Raw genomic sequence first — 21559 nt, 5'->3', positions numbered from 1 at the left:
AATATATAAGTGTTTCTTATGTGAAATCTATCTTCTATAAAACCCGTTTATATGATCGTGGTTTAGAGTTCAGTGTATATAGTTTTATTTGCAAATGTTGAAACCTTCAGCTAAATGCGAGTTTATTTTTATGATTGTATTGGTTCTATCAGAAATAATCAATCAGACTTCTCTTTCGTATGCCATGTTATGTGGCAACTTACTAATTTTATATAATATAAAACAATAAGGAACATAAATCTGGCAATACTGACAAGATTGTAAGGTTGCCCTCATGTAAACATAACCTTATCAATATAGTTTCCCCGACTTTATGAAATGCTTGTGTTATAATATGTGCTGCCATGCTAAATGACAACAAATAATAGATAATATAACAACCTAGATTTGTTTCTTATTTATATCTTTCTTATTTGCATCTTTTCACAATAATTTAGTCGCACATATATTTTTACATTAATATGTTCTATTTTTATTCCGAATATTTATATCTTACTTCTACTTTATTACAATTATGATATCTATGTATAATTATAAAAAAATAAAGTGTATTTTCACATCAATTTCTCGAAGAAAACATTAATCACAATCCGTCTATGCACTCTAATAAAATTTTTTCAAATATCGGAAATAGAATTTCAGTTGTGTAAATACAGTGTTACCACGTTGAACATCGCCATTTATTGCGCTACCTTCAATATATGGCTGCTGCTAGTGTCTTGAGTTCTCCACCAGACGACAACAAGCTGTGGCATAGTAGAGTAGGCAATATGACAAGTAATATGTTCTATTACGCGTGCCGCCAATATTCTTTGATTTTTATGTCCTATTATCTATCAGCCAGATATGCGTTAAATTAGAAAACGTGTCGATGATCGTGTATTTAAATACTAATCATAACGGCGTTCACACTGGGGCGTTAAGTGTTCTTCTGCCGGTCGTCAACTGTAACATTTTCGTAAGTATTTAACGCGTTTTTCTTATTGTGATGACTTCAACAACTTTTCTTTTCTTACGAATATGATCACTAGTCACGAGAAACTGTTCAATAAAGATGTTTCATTTATAATTCGTGTTTTTTTTTCATCGTTGTAATTCGCAAGATGATATAACAATCCCATAATTCCATAGCACGTGGGTGACGTACGTTAAATAGTTATATATGAATATATTAAAACGAGATGTTACTATATTTCATTGATTTATACATAAAGATATACTTATGCATAGAAATTTTCATACTTGAGTCAATTTTAGGGTTAATTGCTGGATTACAAGATATTAGAAAAAAGAAAAATGTAGTGGTCAATCATTTTGATTATACTTGACTTCTGTATTTTAGATATCGCTATGTGTCGCACTATATTTTAATATCAGTTCCATCCGTTAAAGATCGAGTTACATCACATATTAGAAAATGAATTAGTTTTACGTATGTAAATACATGCTAAAATACAGGCACCAAATATAATGGGTAATGCGGTTAAATAAGGTTGCAAGTATTTTAATTTAGACAAGTTATTTGAATCAATAATTCGTTTTTTATAATATCATAACTTGTATCCAATTTTTATAAAGAAATGTTTTTAAATTCTATTTTGAATTAAATCTTCTATTTCAATGGGAATTGTTTAAAAACGAATTTATGGATGAAGTAAAATCGGTCAATAATTTTTATATAATGTAATAGTGACATTATGTGCACGTTGATAGTAATTTGCTTGTTTATACCATCGTAAATAGTTTTTTGTATTTTCGCGCCAAGTAATACAGCGACTTGTGGATAGTAGCAGAAGCTTTAGTTCTCATTTTGCCACTAGGTGGCTACGATTACTTGTTGTATTCTCGTTAGTGTTCGATTTTGTGTTCAGTTTATATATAAGAGCAAGATGTTAAGAGTACTGTTGGATAGTCAGGTGCTTCCCGGGTACGATCAGCGCATATTGGGGCCATTTTACAAGACCACATTATGTGTCCGGTACTTTATGGTTAAAACCTTATGAACGTATCACAAAAATTTGCGAGCGCGTGTAAAACACACTATAACCGTGGAAGCGTTATATATGGACTATCTTTTGCCATTTTTATATATCTAAGTATTGTATTTTATTGTCTTTCGACGTCTAGGTATTAAATTTTGTTTTTCTAATATTCTTTAACGTTTCATTGTGTATTTTATATAAATTGTAGCATTAATTTTTATTTATCGGTCTACATTTTGAACAGTATTATTCGTTATGATAAACTTCTATTCACACGGCAGCAACATTATTTTGATTCTATTATTCTGGTTTACTTTACGATGCACTTTATTGCATACATATATGTATATATATACATATATATAGACATCTATTTATATCTACATATTTGCGATTTTATTTTATATATTGACAATTAGATAATTATTAAATGAAGCTACAATCGCAATTGTACCACAAGAATGTTTAACGAATGCTTATATCTCTGTGATTCTTGAATCAGATTAAGACCGATTGAGTCAATTCTTTATTACTATAACTGTACAAAATTGAACTTCACCGATGGAGAAACCGAAACGAGGCCGTGCGAGTAGCGATCAGTTAGTTTTAATATGAATGGATCGGTTGAAAAGCGCGGGAATTCATGAAAATGCTCGTAACGGCGGATAATCTGCAATGGTAATAGGGGACGCACGAATTACGAGAAAGCGGGTGGGATCGAACGATAGACAGTTAATTTTAGAATGTCGCTGTTGCTGCTGACGATAACCGCGACAAACGGACAAATATCTTTCGAGACAGAGAGAGAAAGATAGTGAGAGAGAGACAAGAAGGAACGTAACTTGGAACGGTACGTAATAAGTTTTGTGAAGAGACGAAGCGAGAGGTGAGGAAAGCAGAAGGCGAAGGAACAAAAGCACCGGTGGTTCGCGCGTATTCTCGTGATCGAAGCGTGTCCGATGCATCGGGAAGGTGTGCTAACAAATACGATTTTAATAAATGACCTTCGCTTTTTTTTCTAGTCGGAGAACTGTGTTTGAATCATTTGACTCTGACCGTGGTGGCGAGCACAAAAAGTCAACGGTGCAAACATTCTTCTGTTTCGCGAAGAATTGGCACGCGTGCCGCTTTCACTAAATTATTGATCTATTGATCATGGAGGAAGAAATTGTGAATGGGATTGCAAATAAAAACAGCGATTCAGAAGTGGACGAAGAAATGAAACAGGACGAAGATGGGACGTTCGACGAATCGAGTTACCCGGAGCTAGACCACTCGCAAACCGGTCGCAGAACGAGTATCTTCAAGTATTACTCGTTCAACAAGAAAGGTGAGTCCGGCCTATTTGTCTTCGATAAAATTGTAACATGTAAAAAGCAATCGTTACATCGTTGTCAGTTTTGGAAAATTAGAAAAGAAAGCCACCCAGTCATTGCAGCTTGCAACATCGATGCAACATTCGCTCGATGATTTTTTTTGTGTTCGTCCAGTTGTCGAATTCTTTGTAAGTTAATCCCTTTTATCGCGAGTTATATGTGGAGCCAAAGTTTTTATCAGATATATCCGATAATGAACGATAGAGAAACGTCGATCTTCGATCTGTCGATCTTCGAACCGTCGATCTTCGGTCTGTCGATTTTCGAACAGTCGATCTTTGAACCTTCGATCTTGGAACCATCGATATTGTTTGGAATTCAAGAATTGAGAGATATAAATAGAAATATTAGATAAGGTAAAAAATCAAAAATTCGAATCTGTTGAAGAAAACGTGATAACACGTGCACTTATGATTATGCAGTCTGTTTAAAAATGTAAGTATACAGCATAATTAAGATATAAATATGTTTATGCGCGTGTGCATAGCGGATAGAAACGATTAATAGAAAGAATGTTCAATTTAACGCGCGCTTGTGACTTTGATTACATTCTCAGATCGATCGCCTTTAACGTGGTAAATGAGATTATTTAAATTTCCAAACTCTATTATTATTATTTGGGTTAGTTATTGGTAGCGTTCAAAGAACGATAAGTATATTTGTATTTGAACACGATGGATAGGGTTTTGCAATCGAAACAAGGAGCATTGGCATTGTGTATGCAACGATAGGTGATGCATAACGTGTCGCGCGAAGTTTCACGAGATCGACGGTATCGTATCTTGCTGATCCTTCTGCCAAAGTATGTGTCAAACACTCTCTAATTGCGTATGGACGTTTTGAAGGTAAACGCAATCAAATCAATTATTTAAGGTAGGTCATGATCATACAAAAAATAGTTTTTGGCTTCCGAAACGGGAAATTTATATAAACTACTATCTATATTATTTATTTTACTACTTATATACTATTAACTTGCTATTTATATACTATACTATTTATATAACAACTATCATCTATATAAATGATGTTATATAAAGTACATACTCGTTAACGTTGAGCAATAGGGAACTTGAATCATAGAGAAAGATGTATTTACGTCCCAGCTACGGTATATTAAACAAAGAACGACATCTTCAAATTTCGAACATGACCCAAATTAAAAAATGCAAAAGTATTTCTTCGGTAATGATTCCGTTCTGCACAATGAGACGGGCCTCGTTTCCTCAGGGCTCTCGTTCACTTCTTCCCATTGAAGAGCAAAATCGATAGCATAACTCGGTCGAAGAGCGTAAACCTGTTCGCAGACAGATGAGCATAGGGAGTAGAAGGCAAAAATGCACGTTTATAGCAGCAGTGTGTTATGCAACATCGTGTAGGCAGTTGAGGACAAAATATTTTGTACGACGCGTCGTCATTTGTAAATGTGAGCGAACCTCTGCGGCTGGGCAATCTAGCCCATTTTTATCACGATGCGTTCGAGTTGAAAGATGATATGTTTCGAGCCCGCGTGTGCATCTCGGATTATCGCTATCTATATATCTATATTGCTGCGCGCTGTAGCTCTCGATGCACCGAGATGGCATGTTATACGTGCCTTAAATTGGAGCAGGTCTGCAGGAGAATTGCAGGAGACCCAGTTACCTTGGTCGTTCGACACGGTTTACTTTTGTTTTGGTAGGAGAAAAAAATTGGGTTGGAAATTTTAATTCGTACAGTATGGAGAAAATTTGCGATTTAAGGAAATATGGATGGCGGTATATGGCATATTGAGCGCAGTTATGGTGGAAGGTAGATCGAGAGTCCATTGCGATAAGAAGGAACAAGAGTGTGTTTCGGTGTCTATCAGTCTCAGGCTTGTTAGTAAAACTATCTGGAGTGGTTCCAGATGGATCGTCGAGGATAGTGGAAGATAAGTCAGATGGTGTCTTTGTAAAGGGATGATAGTCTTTCGAGCAATCGTATTTTTAGTGTCCCTCTGGCGGAGGGCACAGGATTTAATAGTGGCCTTTCGAAAAGGCATATGATGTTGAAGTTATGTTATAATTATATTGTCGAATCGATACGATGTCGAAGTAAAATTAATACGATTAGAACGAACGAAGTTAATTAAACAACGTTGATAATGATGTTATTGGTTGCTTGTGGACATCTCGATATTTTTACAATTACGAAACCGTATAATATTTGCGTAAACAGGCGATTCACACAACAGCAGAGTAAATGAACAAACAAAGCGACAAAAATTCCATATTCCGTTTCACTAACGTGTTACAAATTCTTTTTCTCGCCACCCATTCGTACACCTAACGCAAGGAAGTTTTATCTGTAGAAGAATTCCATTATCGCTTCTTCACGATCAGGGGGCATCAGATAAAATCCTCCTTACTGATTTACGAAGGAGAACCGCCTGAAACACCGAGACCATCGAAAAACCAGTTTGAATTTCATATACCGAAGCACAGTATATATATCCGCATAGTAGCAATAGAACCGGAAGTTTACAGGCGAATGATTTCATCGCTCGATATAAATTTCGTAAAGTGACAAGTCTATTCAATAATCTTATTAATTAACTCAATATATTTCGTTAACGTATCGAAGCGCCTTTCGGTATTTTTGTAACAGGTACGTATCTTAAATTTTTCAAAGTGGAGAACAGGTCAAGAGCAGGAAGAGGTAATTAGCCTTCAGCGACAATGAATTCATGCCTCTTCCGTATTGCTCTATTCCGATTTAAAAAGTCGCAACGATACTCACACGCTCACTCCCGCTCCTCTCGTACTACGCGATGCGACGGGGAGAATCTTTCGTGAAATTTTCATTGAATTCTTGTCAAGATTTTTGTAAAGCGAGAAAAACGATATTAGATTTTTTCATCAAGAGATTTCGTGATGTGTAATTGAAGGTGTCGGGATAATAAAGTCGACCGAAAAGTGTTTGTTTCCTAATCGAAGGATATATCGTTATAATCTGTTTTTTTAATCTTTAATCGGTAAGCGTTTTAATCTTCGTAATACCAATACGACGTTACATCGGTGCGAGGAAGACTGGACTCAGTGAAGAAAATTGAACTTGGAACTATTGCAACAGACTTCGGTTTATCTTACAGTGGTGATTCGATCAGACTAAGATCTACGATCTAAAGTAAATAACAAACAATTGATTGGTGAACGATCGAAGAATAGTCGATGTGAATTCTGTTTAAAATTGGCAAGACTAGATACGTACATATATGTGTATAAATCGTATGGAAAATCTGAAGGAAAACAGGTTTTTACAATTGTATTACGATTTAACGAACAATATAGCATAGCATTAGATAAATTTAATGACATAAGCTCGATATACGAAGGTTACCAAATACTTTGCAAATACGTTGGAAGATTAATAATCGCATTATTGACTAAGAGAAATCTTTTGAAGATTTTCTCGCGTATCACGTATCAAGCTGGTTTCTAATCTTACCATTATCGTTCCAACCTACTCACGGGTTATCAAAGGACACAATGAAGCATGATAAAAGAGCATATCATTTATTATGTTAATAATCCTTTTCTTTGTGTAACAGAAGTACGACAGAATCGTTAAATCAGATTGCAAGTAACGTCGTTTGAATAAAATTGTAAGATGTGCATTGCACATGTCATGTTCATCTTTTACCTCTTATTTTACAATCCAAAACTGTGTTTGCCAGATCTTGTAAACGTAACGCTGTAATAATATTACGTTTGCTTTTTAGATACAATGCCAAACTTGACGAAGAGATCGGGTCCTCTTATCGGAGTAATTGATGTTGGCACACGGACCGTTCGCTTTGTGGTGAGACGTTTTTACAGTACAGTGTATAGTTGTTCGATGTTGACTTTACTTGAGTTGATTTTTCACGTAGAATCCTTTTACTACCAGATATTCTTGATCGAAATCATTTAAATTGGGATAGTACTTCTTATATTATAACTCTTTTAATTTGGATTGTAACAACTGTTAGGATCCCTGCTATGAATGTATACATTGCTGGTGTATATAAAGTTGTTAACATTAACGGTTTACTAATTGAATCTATACCTTCCGGAAATAAGAGGAACATAAAATGGAAATAAAATTGAATTGCATTGCAGGTGTTCAATGCAAAACACATAGCTGAAGTGGCATCTCATCAAATCGACATAGAACAAATAAGTCCGCAAGAAGGATGGATGGAACAGGACCCGAGAGAGATTCTTTTTGCGGTAAAGACGTGCATCAAAGATGTTGTCCGGAAATTGGATGTGCTTGGATTGAAGATAAACGAAATAATAACGATCGGTATTACAAATCAAAGAGAAACTACATTGGCATGGGATTCAACGACCGGTGAACCGTTATATAACGCGATAGGTGTGTCTTGATAATAATGGGAATGATTAAGGATATTAAATTCATCGTAATGCTTATTAATCCTTCTGTTATTCCAGTGTGGTCTGATATCAGAACGAATCCGATCGTCGATCAGATAATAGCCAAGTTTCCGGATCAAAGTAAAAATCATATCAAACCACTATGCGGTTTACCAGTGAGTCCGTATTTTTCGGCATTAAAAATTCGTTGGATGAAAGATAACGTGCCCACTGTTAGAAAAGCGATGCGAGATAAGCGATGCAAAGTGGGCACGATGGACACCTGGATCGTTTGGGTATGTGAGTACTGTACGTTTGAACGTAGAGCTTGTCTAGGATTCGAAAACAATTATTATACCTTACAGCAAAAGGAATGATAGATGATGACATGCATGATCCAGAGAATTCATTGAAAAATGGTTACAGAATTTAACGGGTGGCAAAGATGGTGGATTGTATATTACTGACGTAACTAATGCGTCGAGGACCATGTTAATGAACATAGAGACCCTCTCATGGGATCCCACGTTATGCAGATATTTCGACATTCCTATGCAAATATTGCCAGAGATTAGAAGCAGCGCTGAAATTTACGGAAGTATTGCGATTGGTCCATTGAAGGGTATCGCCATATCTGGTGTAAGTTACATTTCTACAGACATTTGAAAAAATTAATGTACGTGTCAGACATATAAGACTCTTCATATTTTTAGATTTTAGGAAATCAGCAATCAGCGTTAGTTGGACAAAATTGTTTAAAGAAAGGACAAGCGAAAAATACATATAGAGGTGGATGTTTTCTGCTCTGTAATACGGGAACGACAGTATGTAGTATAGATAGATAATATATTGTGATTCGCCCTAGTATTCGATTAGGAATTATAAACTGTTACAATTTTTAGCGTGTGCATTCGTCTCATGGATTAGTTACAACGGTGGCATATCAATTGGGTCCAAATAGTCCAGCTGTTTATGCGCTGGAAGGTTCAGTTGCAGTAGCAGGTGCTGCTATTAAATGGTTGCGAGATAATATGAAACTTATAAAGGATGTTCATGAAAGCGAACATTTGGCTCAAAGTGTTTTCAGTACTGGTGACGTATATTTTGTACCAGCTTTTACAGGACTGTACGCTCCATATTGGAGAAAAGATGCGAGGGGGTAAGTACAACTTTATGAAGTCTTGCTACATATAAAATCGATTTACACATTGTTTACTTAAATATGTTTTTACAGAATTATTTGTGGTCTTACTGCATTTACAACGAAACAGCATATAATAAGAGCATCGTTAGAAGCTGTTTGTTTCCAAACTAGAGATATTTTAGAAGCTATGTACAAAGATTGTGGTTTTCCATTGACCAAGTTAAATACGGATGGAAAAATGTCAACAAATAATCTTCTTATGCAATTGCAAGCAGATCTTTGCGGTACGCCAGTATGTAAGTACACCTTATTAAGTATTACCAGAAATAAATAAACGTATGCATTAATGTTTTTACTTATTGGCAGTCAGATCAACGATGCCGGATATCACGGCGTTAGGTGCTGCAATGGCTGCAGGGCATGCAGAAGGTATAGATGTTTGGGAATTAGAAGGTGAAGAGATAGAAAGAGTGCCCAGTGATACATTTTTACCAACGACCACACCAGAAGGTAAAAAACTTTCAAATTTAATGACATCTACATTTTATCTTCTACGAAATATTTTTCTTTTTTCTACAGAGAGAGATGCTAGGTATAAAAAATGGAAAATGGCAGTTGAAAGAAGTTTAGGTTGGGCTGCAATAAAGAGATCTGAGCAAATGACAGGTAAATTTTATAATATCGAGCAAGTAAGATCTGAGATTTCAGGTACATTTAAAGCTATATTCCTTACTTTCCGTCGTAATTTAATTCGTTATTGGATTCCTACCCTTCACCTGCATGTGCTTATTGTAAATGTATCATGCTCATAAATAAAAAGAGTCAGTGTTTGTTTGATGGTAATGGGTTTTCCCTGTAAAATCCCCTGTAAAATAATTTGTATTAGATTGTTTAATAACTACTTGGTACTATGGAATTGTTTGTTAACATTTACCTTAAATCCTTATCCCAGACTTCTGTTTCTAAATAAATATATGACCTCGAATATCTTGTTGTTGTTCATAAGCGTACGTATATCTATGTATGAGCGAAATCATGTGAGAGCCTGTGGTTTCGTAACTTAATTCAAAATCAACAATTGAATTTTATATGAAAGCTCTATTAATTGTTGAGAATCTTCGGGAAATTTTAACGTGTTTGCTTCTTTAATGTTCCAGACGAAAGGTATTACGTACTGGCATCGGTCCCTGCAAGTTGGTTCTTAATGACAAGCTTTATTTTGTTACGATTAAGTTATTATTTGAAAAATCGGTGACAACATTCATATTGCTACAATGGAGGATCACTTAGATAGCAGATAGCCTATATTGTATTACAAATGCAAATAGGAGTATGATTATCAAGCTTTAATTATGAATAGTAGATCAAAATATGACCACCAGTAACCGATTAAAAAACGAAAAAATAATACAGGTAAAGACAGCTTTGATTCAGTAGAACTACCTATACTTTGAAACTTTGCCAAAAGAAATCAATATAGTTAATTAAATGAAGCGCGACATAGTAAACAGCTACCAAGTAATTCGGAATTTCAAAAAAGAAAGTACTAGAAACAATGCACACATACAATAATTTAGACAATTCATTTATTCGTTATTTTTTATTTGTTGTTGATACAAGATAACGTGATATTTCGCGAACCATTACTGCCAAGTTAACAGACACAGGGCTATAGTTTTGTATAGTTTTGTAGGATTGTAAGCGTTTATAATATTTTAGGACTTACTATTAATTAAATTTTTATAATTTCAACTATTTCCGTCGCTTTATTTTGTACGTTTAATTTATTTGTTATATCATCAAAGAATCCTGTATGAATAATGTTACAAATATTGTATCATAAAATCAAACATTGGAAATACACGTTCGTCTTGTTTTACCGCTGTGTTTATTTTTTCAATTTTGACACTGGATCAAAATATATCCAAACGATTAATAAAAAAATAAGAGATGTAATCTGGAAAAGTCGTCAGTGTTTAAATAGAGCGCGCTATAAGAGCGCCACAAAGCGTCACGCGGAGGCGAGTGAAACCATAATTAACGAGCTATGGGCACGCTTGGTCGTGTCAGTGTAGACTCGTAGGTATCCGGTGTTGTCAGTACGGAGTAGAAAGAGTAGGATGCGGTATCGTACAACGTTATGGTATATCTCGTGGCTGCGACTTCGTGAGAAGGTCGTCGAGGTAATGAACGCGTCTCGTTGAAGGAAATGCAGTATATTGTATCACGCGAGTGCAGGGCAAGCTAACCTAAAGCAAGGTGTCGGTGGGTTTGGGAAGGTGAAGTGTAAAAGTGCGCGGGACTCGCATCGAGAGCGAGCACCAAGGAGTCCCGGTGTCGTGGGATATGCACGCACACGTCAAGATGTCGTCGGGAGGACATAGCAGTCGTACTCGAGCTGTACACATAGGTTCGATCTTCCAGAAGCTTCATGGTCGTTTTGCTGATCCTATGACACTGCCGAAACTTTCGACCGACAAGCGAATGTTGGATAAGACCTGGAAACTTATGGACAAGGTAGTCAAGTTATGTCAACATCAGAGGATGAATTTGAAAAATTCGCCACCGTTTATCCTGGATATTCTACCAGATACGTATCAACGATTGAGACTGATATATAGCAAATACGAAGACAGGATGCAGGTGTTACATAGCAACGAACACTTTTGTGTATTCATCAACAACCTTATGAGAAAGTGCAAGCAAGCGATCAAGTTGTTCAAAGAAGGCAAAGAAAAGATGTTCGATGAGACTTCGCATTATCGTAGAAATTTGACCAAACTTAGCCTTGTCTTTAGCCACATGCTGTCCGAATTGAAGGCCATTTTCCCAAATGGTGTGTTTGCTGGACATAAATTCCGTATTACTAAAGCAGATGCGGCCGAGTTCTGGAAAGAAAGCTTTGGAATCAGGTGCGTATCATTTAATCATCCTTTCCCATTTTTTCTTTCCTTTTGTTCTTCCGTTTTGTTTTGATCATGTAAACAGGACACCTGTCTCGTCGCGTGTGCTTTCCACTCTGACGTGCGTAAAAACGAATAATAAACGCGCGCTCTGTGGCTCGCACGTGCGCACACCTAACCTAAAAACGGCTCTGCGTCTCATTGATATTGACATTAGTAACATGCACCAAAAACCGGGACGTGTCTGCTGGTTTGCACCTGACGCCATTCGTGAAATGTATTTCATCGCTAGCGGAAGTGTTCTTTTTTATATGCGAACTCGTATAGAGGAAGAACTGTATTTTCGCATGTCCTCGAAAATCGAATCACCTTAGTCACTCCGTACTTACTATTGTTTTGATAATAATTTAACAATGTTACTATTGTTACAGACTTTTTCTTATTAAAATTACAATTAGTTACATGCTAGAAATGTAGACACAATAATATTAATGTATGTAAAGCGTATAGATTTAAAAACGTTATGGTATCATTTCCCTTTCAACTTTGAAAAAAAAAGATGAATCGTGTTTTATGTTTCCGGTCTGAAATATCGGTTATTTAGACGATGAAACGATAAACGCGGTCGTTGATTTAGTTCGGTATATCGAGTAACAGTTACCGCTGTATTGGCACAAAGTTGCTTCCGGTGCAATCGGAATTTCATTTATACTTGGTTGTGGACTGTTGAACCGTGTAAATTGTCAGAATGAATCGTTATCGAGTTATTGTCAGTGATCGGTTACAGCTCATTGACAGGTATTGCAACATACGAATGAAAAGACTGGGAATGCGATCTACGATTATTTGAAATATAGAGATATCTATATCCTGACAAAAAGATAAGAGAGAGAGAGAGTGAGAGAGAGGGACAGAGACGTGTAAGGCGGGGAAGTTGGTAGAACGGCGGATCGATTGGTTAGATCCGTTTCCTGGTTACTATTCTTGGGGGGCCGGTGGTTTAGTATCGTTTTACAAAACTGATACACCTACTTTTACTGGAATACGTCATGACACAGTATCGGGAAGCGCGTGCCGTGCGCTCTGGGCTACGTGCCGCGTAGCGATTTATCAGCCGGTATAAATAAACGAGCAGCAGTTCGAGCCAATTCATGAATGACTGACTGCTGTACGGTGTCGCGAGAGATCGTCACGATTTGTCAGAACACGAGACTCGTGAACGAATACCCTTTCGTCACACGCGCTCCGCAGCCACTCATCGCCATGGATTTTGCATACACACTAAGATACATATCACGTATACGCGGTTATCTCTCACTTTTTCTTCTCCGCTATAAGAATATAAATGCAACTATTTATCATTTCATCTTCACTCGTATACGTATACATATACATCGTGCATAAATTTTTTAATTGTAATTTATGTTTCTCTACGTTACGATGATCTTGCAATATAGTCTATTATCGACCGATAGTAATGGACTATACGCAATTGTTTAGTTAGTTAGTTGTTGAAAGTAGAAAATACGCGACTAAAAATAGAATGAATTTCCTGAGAAACGATAAAACATTAATACTCTATGCGGCGCGGAATCAGTTAAATTAAACATCGCCAGGGAGAAGAGCAAAGGAGAGATTCCAGTCGTGGGTTGTACTTCTTCCGTTTCTCTCTCGGTTAATTTCTCGAAATCGTTTCCATCGCCCATCCTTTTTTCCGCTTCGTCAAACCGTACGTTCGTAGACGAAGTACGAAGCCTACGCGTTTTCCAAGAAAGCTAAACAGGAGTTTAAAGAGCTTTTATCGGGGAACCGTTCTTGTTTTGAACGTAGGATGCGGGCGATTGCAGTATGATTAACATGCGGCGAGCCGACTCGATTACGCCGATGCGCGAACTTTCAGTTTCCGGTCAAATGATCCGCGGACATCCGGCGGCCTATGTTACGCTCTTTGCGCTGTTACGTTCTGCCTCTTTAATCAAGCAAAACCCCTGGGTATTCTTCCTGCGCATTCAATTCGGCGTCGATGAGATAAACGTAAGTCGTGATTTATCTTACCGGAAACAATATTTATCGTTATTACGCTGTGTAAGATATCTTGAAATATTATCTTGTATCTCGGTATTTTTAATCGACCTTCTCGGCGCATAATGCGCGTCGCTTTCAAAGAAAGCAATTAACACAGAAAATCGAACACAGACCTTTACAAAGCGATGACGTAACTCGAAAGAAGAAAATACCTCGAAAAACAAATCGAACGTGCATCACGATGATACGAAACTATTCCTTGAGAAAATTTCATTTCGTCCCACGTACCATTTTTTCTTCTTTTTTTTTTTCTTTTTTTTTTGTAATTCCAAACGTGGTTTTTCCTTTATCGGCGCATCGATTCGTAACACGCTAATGTATTCGGACGAAATGAAATCCACGTTTCGCGTGCGAACGTATCCTCGACTTGTTAATGGATGTTTTTAATGACGAGTATACCGGAAACGGTGGAAAGGGATGAGCTTTTATCGAAAAGAAGACCGAAGTCATCTATCCGTGACACAGAGAGAGGAGATGGGAGGATAGTAGTGGATTCGTTGCACCGTTCTGTAATCTATAGTCACGAAGGATTGTACTTTGTGCTGGCTCGAGCTGGGGGGCAGAATCTTCTCTCTTCTGCTCTTTCACTACGATGTATACTTACAACGATACATCCGGATGTGGGTTGGGAAAGCCATATGAGAAAAAAGTGGTGAGGCAGAATGGAATTCAACGAGGTTGAACATTCCGGTTTCTTCGTCTCCTACGATTATTTCATTAACGTATCTCCGGTTCCCTTTTCCCCTCTGGTGAAAATAATTGAACGCCAGAGTCTCTGTCCTCTTCGGGGACAAAGTGGCCAATATTCACAGCGACTTTCGTGCGTTATATTTTATACGGCGCAGCGGTGTATCAAACGTTTAGATAGAGTCAGAAGAAAGAATGTGAATCATCGACTTACTGCATCCGGTCTAAAACTAAAGGTAGAAAGAGAGCAACACGTTAATTCGACTGATGCGACGTCGAAGCGATCGATATATTTGGAATTCCGTTGGAAAGAATCCCGATGTTTGCACGCCTCTGTTTATTCTCGAGATATCGGGTATCAGGTGCACAGCGGATCTGATGTCTTTAAAAGAGGGCGTCGACGCGGATGCAATATGTCGCGTTTGCGAGCCTCGTTCGACTTTACAGTACGATGCAGCGTTCTCTGGCCCTCGAAGGTCTCTTGTTCGCAAGAAGAGACCTCGATCGAATGGAACAAAAGAAAATACCATCGGAACCATACTGCCTTTCCAAGCAATGAAAAACGCTTCTTTTATGATCGATATACAAATATCTTTGCGGGGGTAGCTTTACGACTCGACCTTCCTTTTTAACTTTCACACAGAATAAGGCAATGTAAACGTTGAAGAATTACGCGATATAACTCGTTAAACAAATACATTTTCCGTTCTGAAGCGTGCAACGCGTAGAACGTAGTAAAATCCCAAACACAGGAGATGGAATAAAATCGAAGAAAGAAGAGAATGAGAGTAAAGAAGGTGATAGGAATCGTCGTAATTCGGTAGACGAAACGCGTTAACCTCGTTCGAGGAGACCCAGGAATGACGAAGTATTGGAAATAGGTTGGGCAGGCAAACTGTTGAAAATCATTAGCGACGTAAAACGGCGTGGGTGGGAAAAATGGAGGTGTGCGAAAGGCAAGACATGCTCGTCCCGGAGGATACTTATTGTTAGCGGAGGATACTATATTAATTCCGGTCGGCAGGGGTTGGAACCACGTTGATAGAGTAGGACCGATGCGTATCAGCTATCCGTGTCTGAAGAGTTACGAGCAAAGAGGTCTGTACCCTCCTCCCCTTTCGTAGTCGGCCAGTTAAGCTCGCATCCGGACGTGAGCCGAAGCGGAAGGAAGGGGACGTGACGTCGCGATTAAAGCGAATTAAGCGGAGCGAACTGTACGAATCGGTGTGGCCGCGTCCACGAACCGGGATCCTACTCTTTACTTACGTTTATCAGAACAGCCAAGTGTTTGCTTCCTTTCGTTTATTCGGTAAATCGTATCTCTTATCGGCGAGAGAACTGGAGTTTGGCGTCGGTCGTATCTACGAGCAGATAATTGTTTCGAACGAAAGAGACTCTCGATGAGGTAGAAAGGTGTCGAATAATTGGAGAGCTTAACCGTGGGATGCTATATACATGATATGCCCTCAAGCAGTAAAGTACTGCGTTTTCTAGTTGTCCTTAGCTGTTTCTTTCGTCTTTCAAATATATTTTGGAGACTTCGAAGCGTGTACCGATTACGCAATGATTCATTTAGACGCTAAAGACAAGCATGTGTTTGAGAGTTAATTACATATCGGTCGGGTATAAAAGAACACGTGGACACGCGACACGTAGTTCTGTGTGTGCCTTTAAAACCATCCTTGGCTTAGCAGAGCAACGACTGTGATACCCGATATAATACCGATAATACGATCAACACAGGCATCCATCGTCAAGGGAATCAGCCGACGGATTCACACGAGCGTGTAAAACCTTTGAAATAAGCGAACCATCCTTGAAACGCGCTATGTACTCCGATCGTTCCACTGACATTTTCCATGGGTATATTTTTGCTGTCTATTGCGTAATCACATTTAGCCATCGATGGTTAGAAACTTTACCTCGTGAATGCGAAAGGTGTAATTAGAAGCAGGCGTCGCAAATTTCAAGTTCGGGTTGCCCTTTTGCGCTACGTCCATTGTTAAAGCAAATGGAACAACGAGAAAGTAAAATTCTGGAATAAAATTCCGTATCAATTTGAGAACTGTGTGTTGGATTTTAAAGTTCAAGTTCATCTGTTGATCATTTCGGGATATTTTTTTGCCCGCTAGGATATATAAATTTCGAAAGAGCTGCGTGATAACGATGGCACGTGGATTCTTACCATCGCATCGTTCCCAGTCATCCAATCATTAATATATTACCGCACGATATTTTTAGTACTTGCTTTAACAAAATCTCTATAACAATGCAGAATCGATCGCGAATTAAAATTGTTAAAAGGAGCCATGCTATTACCCTGAAGCTATGAAATATGAAAGATTAGTAGAAATATTTGACGTTAGATTTGACGATTGTATTTGGAGCGGTAGTTGCACGGAAATCGAAAACATCATACGGATGGAAAGATAGGTACGTTGGAAAAGCAGCGATCTATGAATGGAGGTGAGGCTTGGATCGGTCGGCAAGCAAGGACGACTAATTGTAGCGGTAGTATCTCTCAGCTTCGTTTTGTACGTTAGCCACGCATCGCCGATGTATACATACGCGTGTGCAATACAGATATATCACGGAACATTCAATTCCGAGATAGTACTCCTGCAATAGAGGACGTGACCCAGTTTAATGATGACGTAAAGCGGCTCAGGATTGAAATTCAGGAAGGACACGAAACTTCGTGAATCGTAGTTCTTTCTTCTTTTGCTCCTTCTATTTCTTTTTCATCCTCTTATTCGAACACGCCAGGTGTCTACTTTCGTAATATGAATTTTAAATGCGCTACGAGAAAAAGGAAAAGGAGGGGGGGAGGGACATTATACGTAGAGAAGTATTTCACGGACCAGGTTGAGTATTCGCCTTGACCCGCTGGGGACATGATGGCCTGTAATTATGTCATCGTGTTACTCGAATCTGCCTGGGATACATTGACCTATTTTTCCAAGCATGGAACGTTGAATCAGTTTCCCTGGGCAGGCCGTTGCAAACCAGGCAAAATCGCGTGACATCGAATCAGGCCTGACTATGTTTGATTTTCACTATGTTAAGAAAGATGGAGAGAAGAGGGTTGGAGATTGATGGCTAAATAAAAGACACTAATGACGCTAAAAATAGACAAGGTCAGGAACGAATGTGAATTTCGTGACGTAGCGCAAAAGCGCGCGGGACAAACGTTTGCCACCATAAAAAGAGGCAAAGAAAAACACGTCGAGAAAAGCTTATAACAAAGCATTATTTTTGATAGAATATGCGACTAAAATATAAAATCATTTAAACGAAACAATGCTATGAATGTAGTGAAATGAAAAGTTTTAATAAATGAACATTGTAACAAGTACATATATTATGGTATACATAAAAAAAGTATATTATCTTCTTGTGCTGAAAACGCGATCTTTCGATGATATAACATTTATTTCTTCGTTGATATAATATCAATACTTACAACACTTGTTTACAAATAGAAGATGTGCAATATTCGATAACTAAATAAGAAATTTCATTGAATAAAAAAACTGTTTATCTAAAAGCTTATAATGCATAAGAATAATTCACAGTCCATATATCGTTCTTAACGATATCGGTTGATTGCAAATAGTGCTGCTAATAAAAAAACTTTGCGTATATATTAAATAATAGTAGAAAAATTCTTAGAAATATTTTTCGAAATTGTTTTTCAAACTGTTGGGATCTACGTTCGGACCATGACGTTCAACCACTTTGCCTTCTTTGTTTACGATGAATTTTGTGAAGTTCCATTTTATGAAATCACCCAAAATTCCTCCTTGTTCCTTCTTTAGATATTTCCACAAAGGATGCGCCTTGTCTCCATTGACGTCAATCTTTTCGAATATATCAAATTTAACCTGAAGCAAAATACGATAGTATAAAAATCAAAATGGTAGAATTTTCATCAGATTAAGAGATTCGCATTCCTATACCTTTTGTCGATCGGCAAAACTGCATATTTCTTCGGTACCTCCTGGTTCCTGTCCATTAAATTGGTTACAGGGAAACGCCAAGATTCGTAAACCTAAAAGCACAATCTTTCAACGATCGTTTCGGAAAATAAACCAGATATAATTTTTATATCTTACCTTTAGAGTCGGCATACTCATCGTACAGTTCATTCAGTTGCTTGTAATTTGTGGCTGTAAGGCCGCACTTTGATGCTACGTTTACGATTAAACAAACGTGACCTTTGTAACTGTAAGTAGGTAAAAAATATATTCGCACGTCCCTGAACATGGATGAACACATAATGTATTACTTACTTGGATAGAGGAACATCTTCGCCTTTTATGGATTTAGCAGTGAAATCGTAAATCGATTTCGCTTCTTTGTAATTATCGTTCCCACTCATGGTTGCTGCTATAACTGAAATAATTTCGATCGATGTTTAAAATATCTCAATTTATGTATTGAAAAATCTAGTATGAATTCTAAAAATGTAATTCACATGACAATTGAATTATTCAGGATACTAAAAGCACATACCAAACATGGAGGAAGTAAAATACTTTTTAATAACATTAGTAAATTGGATATTACTACTACTGAGCTTTGTCACTGTTATTATTATCGAGAGAAATGTCAGGAAACACACCATGAAATAAAAATTATATATTGTACTTTTCACCCTTTTCATCTTTTTAACATTTAAATATAAGAGGTATATTTTTTATTATAGAGCTTTTCATTCTAATTGATTTTTACGTCGTATAATGATAATTCGTGATTTTGAGATATGCGTAGATTGTGTTGCCATCAACATGAGACGATATCGATCACGTACGCAACAAGGTTACATTTAGCATGATAGTTGAATATGTTATTTACCGGGATATTTATAACAATCTTATTTTCATTGTTACAATATTCTTATGCGATATTATTGTATATCTGTGTAACACTGTATCGTGATACTGCGAGCATTCAGTGAAGATGATATGTGAGACGTACGTCGTTTCACTTACGCTGCGTCATGACTTTCCGGATATGTTGAAATTTGAATATTCAATGAAATAAATATTTGAAGAAATAGATTCTTTGAAAACACACCTAGAAGTTAATGACTAGATTTTGGTGTCTATATCAAAAATGATATTTTTTCCAAAATAATATTGTCATAATGGTATTTTTTTATATAAATAAGCTTTTTCATTTCTTGCAACAGGGAAACAACAGGTTTAGGGAAACAGTAGATATCAAACTGGTAGTACGTGCCTGAAAAGTTTCTGACTTGAACAAAGCCCACTGGCAGTAGTACTTTTAAAATATTCATTCTTCGTTGTGCAATATATAGGGGAGGAAGTCAATAACGACGCACAACTATGTTCCTGAAATTTTTCAGTACAAACACTGCATCTTGTATTATGAAAAGTTTTATATAAGCACCACTTGTATTTATTTTGTAACTTAGCGAAAGATTATCATTCTATTTATTGTATTGCAATCACCTGATTATCTGGATTACATGTGATAAGCTATATGCTACTTCAACTGAGTAAACTTGTGCTGCTTGTACGAATTATGTAATATTTTTCATTATTAATCGCAGTAAAAGTTAATTATATTTGAAATAATTTATTAAATAGAATAAAGTAAAACGACGAAGTGAATATTTTTTGACAATGTTTACGGCAAGCTCAAATCGATTGCCATCTGTCGTTCACTGGATAAACCTCAATGAATTGCATGAGTTGTGATATTTTGCGTCTAATCATTCTGTTTTAATTTTGGATTTTCTTATGCGATGCAATGAAGGTGTTTATGAAATGATTATGAAACTTGACAATATAACGTTTGTAAGGGAAACTAGATGAACCTTACCAGCAATATGTAGTCAAATGTCGCAAAGAGAAACTAGGGATAGAACTGCACTCCAAGAGCTCTGTCTTTACACTGGCGTATCAGTTATGAACTTACAGATTTTATTGGCTCCCATACAGGCGCAATATGTACCTGTATGCGAACCGGTTACTCAATATTTTGTAACAAGGAAAAATGACATCAAATTCATTTTTATTAATTATAATGATCTAGATTACAATAACTATGTATGTTGTAAATAATGTAATATCGGTTAGTTGTTAGGTTAGGATCGTATTATTGGAGTGGTATTGTTTCTACATATATTATTAAAAAGTCACTTTTATATATGTTTTCAGTACGCTGGTTCCATGGAAAGTTTTCAAAGACAAGTTAAATGAAGTTCATCCAATAAGTTCTGGATTACAAGCCATGGCATTAAAATCGACGATAGATCTCACGTGCAATGATTATATCTCAAACTTTGAATTCGATGTATTTACGAGGTAAGTTTGTAAACATAGAAAGCGATTTGTCTTATACAATTATAATAAATTTACTAATTATTATAGGTTATTTCAACCATGGTCTACACTTCTTCGTAACTGGAAAATTCTGGCTGTGACGCATCCTGGATACGTAGCTTTTCTTACTTATGACGAAGTGAAAGCACGTTTACAAAAGTATTGTAGTACTAGACCTGGAAGTTATGTATTCAGACTAAGTTGCACAAGGTTAGGACAGTGGGCTATTGGTTATGTTACATCAGATGGCGATATCCTACAAACAATACCTCACAACAAAAGTCTCTGTCAAGCACTGCTAGATGGATATAGGGAAGGATTGTAAGCACAATATTTCTTTACTCATAAAAAAATATTGGTTTAAAATTTCTAATTAAACTTAATAATTTGTTTTTAGCTACTTATACCCTGATGGCCGTAATATAAATCCAGATTTAACATGGGCAGTTCAACCCACTCCTGAAGAACACATAAAAGTCACAGCAGAACAGTACGAATTATATTGCGAAATGGGTAGTACATTCCAATTATGTAAAATTTGTGCAGAGAACGACAAAGATGTGAGGATAGAACCTTGCGGACATCTTCTTTGTACTCCGTGTCTCACAGCTTGGCAGGTATTAATATTTTATTTAACCTATATATTTTCG

The 21559-nt window shown here is 36.9% G+C and overlaps 3 protein-coding genes across 5 annotated transcripts in view; 2 read left to right on the top strand and 1 right to left on the bottom strand.

Annotated features, from left to right (window-relative positions):
- Positions 1 to 682: 682 nt before the first annotated feature.
- Positions 683 to 10760, top strand: LOC132910918 (glycerol kinase-like). 2 transcript variants are annotated; one of them, XM_060967112.1, is made up of 12 exons: positions 683 to 958; positions 3005 to 3312; positions 7101 to 7180; positions 7480 to 7738; positions 7816 to 8033; positions 8164 to 8376; positions 8451 to 8561; positions 8640 to 8896; positions 8972 to 9177; positions 9248 to 9391; positions 9461 to 9547; positions 10039 to 10760. In XM_060967112.1, exons 2-12 carry the CDS (start codon positions 3138 to 3140, stop codon positions 10134 to 10136), a joined length of 1848 nt encoding a protein of 615 aa, XP_060823095.1. In that variant the 5' UTR covers positions 683 to 958; positions 3005 to 3137; the 3' UTR covers positions 10137 to 10760. The 2 variants fall into 2 exon arrangements, with proteins under 2 accessions (XP_060823095.1, XP_060823096.1); XM_060967113.1 differs by lacking the exon at positions 683 to 958 and having other exon boundaries at positions 2878 to 3312.
- Positions 10761 to 10941: 181 nt separating this feature from the next.
- LOC132910914 (E3 ubiquitin-protein ligase CBL-B) overlaps positions 10942 to 21559 on the top strand; it is a 16748-nt gene continuing 6130 nt past the window's right edge. For both annotated transcript variants that reach the window (XM_060967107.1, XM_060967105.1), the window contains exons 1-4: positions 10942 to 11793; positions 20745 to 20891; positions 20958 to 21230; positions 21307 to 21526. In XM_060967107.1, the coding sequence (XP_060823090.1) occupies positions 11228 to 11793; positions 20745 to 20891; positions 20958 to 21230; positions 21307 to 21526 (1206 nt within the window). In that variant the 5' untranslated portion in view covers positions 10942 to 11227. The remainder of the gene's footprint in view (positions 11794 to 20744; positions 20892 to 20957; positions 21231 to 21306; positions 21527 to 21559) is intronic.
- Positions 17970 to 20558, bottom strand: LOC132910928 (uncharacterized). Its single transcript, XM_060967125.1, has 5 exons — positions 20407 to 20558; positions 18849 to 18951; positions 18672 to 18781; positions 18516 to 18607; positions 17970 to 18440 (listed from the first exon to the last, which is right to left on the bottom strand). Exons 2-5 carry the CDS (start codon positions 18935 to 18937, stop codon positions 18225 to 18227), a joined length of 507 nt encoding a protein of 168 aa, XP_060823108.1. The 5' UTR covers positions 18938 to 18951; positions 20407 to 20558; the 3' UTR covers positions 17970 to 18224.

The sequence above is a fragment of the Bombus pascuorum genome, chromosome 9 (genome assembly GCF_905332965.1).
Source record: "Bombus pascuorum chromosome 9, iyBomPasc1.1, whole genome shotgun sequence".
Taxonomy (NCBI): domain Eukaryota; kingdom Metazoa; phylum Arthropoda; class Insecta; order Hymenoptera; family Apidae; genus Bombus; species Bombus pascuorum.
The sequence above is the reverse complement of the archived record's forward strand: the minus strand, read 5'-3'. Positions and strand labels throughout refer to the sequence as shown.

What these genes read in the sequence shown, in the direction of transcription:
- LOC132910918 (XM_060967112.1), top strand. Translation starts at nt 3,138, where the DNA reads ATGGAGGAAGAAATTGTGAATGGGATTGCAAATAAAAACAGCGATTCA. An exon ending in TTACTCGTTCAACAAGAAAG is followed by an intron (nt 3,313 to 7,100) that starts GTGAGTCCGGCC and finishes TTTGCTTTTTAG; the next exon opens with ATACAATGCCAAACTTGACG. An exon ending in GAGATCTGAGCAAATGACAG is followed by an intron (nt 9,548 to 10,038) that starts GTAAATTTTATA and finishes TTAATGTTCCAG; the next exon opens with ACGAAAGGTATTACGTACTG.
- LOC132910928 (XM_060967125.1), bottom strand. Translation starts at nt 18,937, where the DNA reads ATGAGTGGGAACGATAATTACAAAGAAGCGAAATCGATTTACGATTTC. An exon ending in TGAGTATGCCGACTCTAAAG is followed by an intron (nt 18,608 to 18,671) that starts GTAAGATATAAA and finishes TTGTGCTTTTAG; the next exon opens with GTTTACGAATCTTGGCGTTT. An exon ending in GTTTTGCCGATCGACAAAAG is followed by an intron (nt 18,441 to 18,515) that starts GTATAGGAATGC and finishes ATTTTGCTTCAG; the next exon opens with GTTAAATTTGATATATTCGA.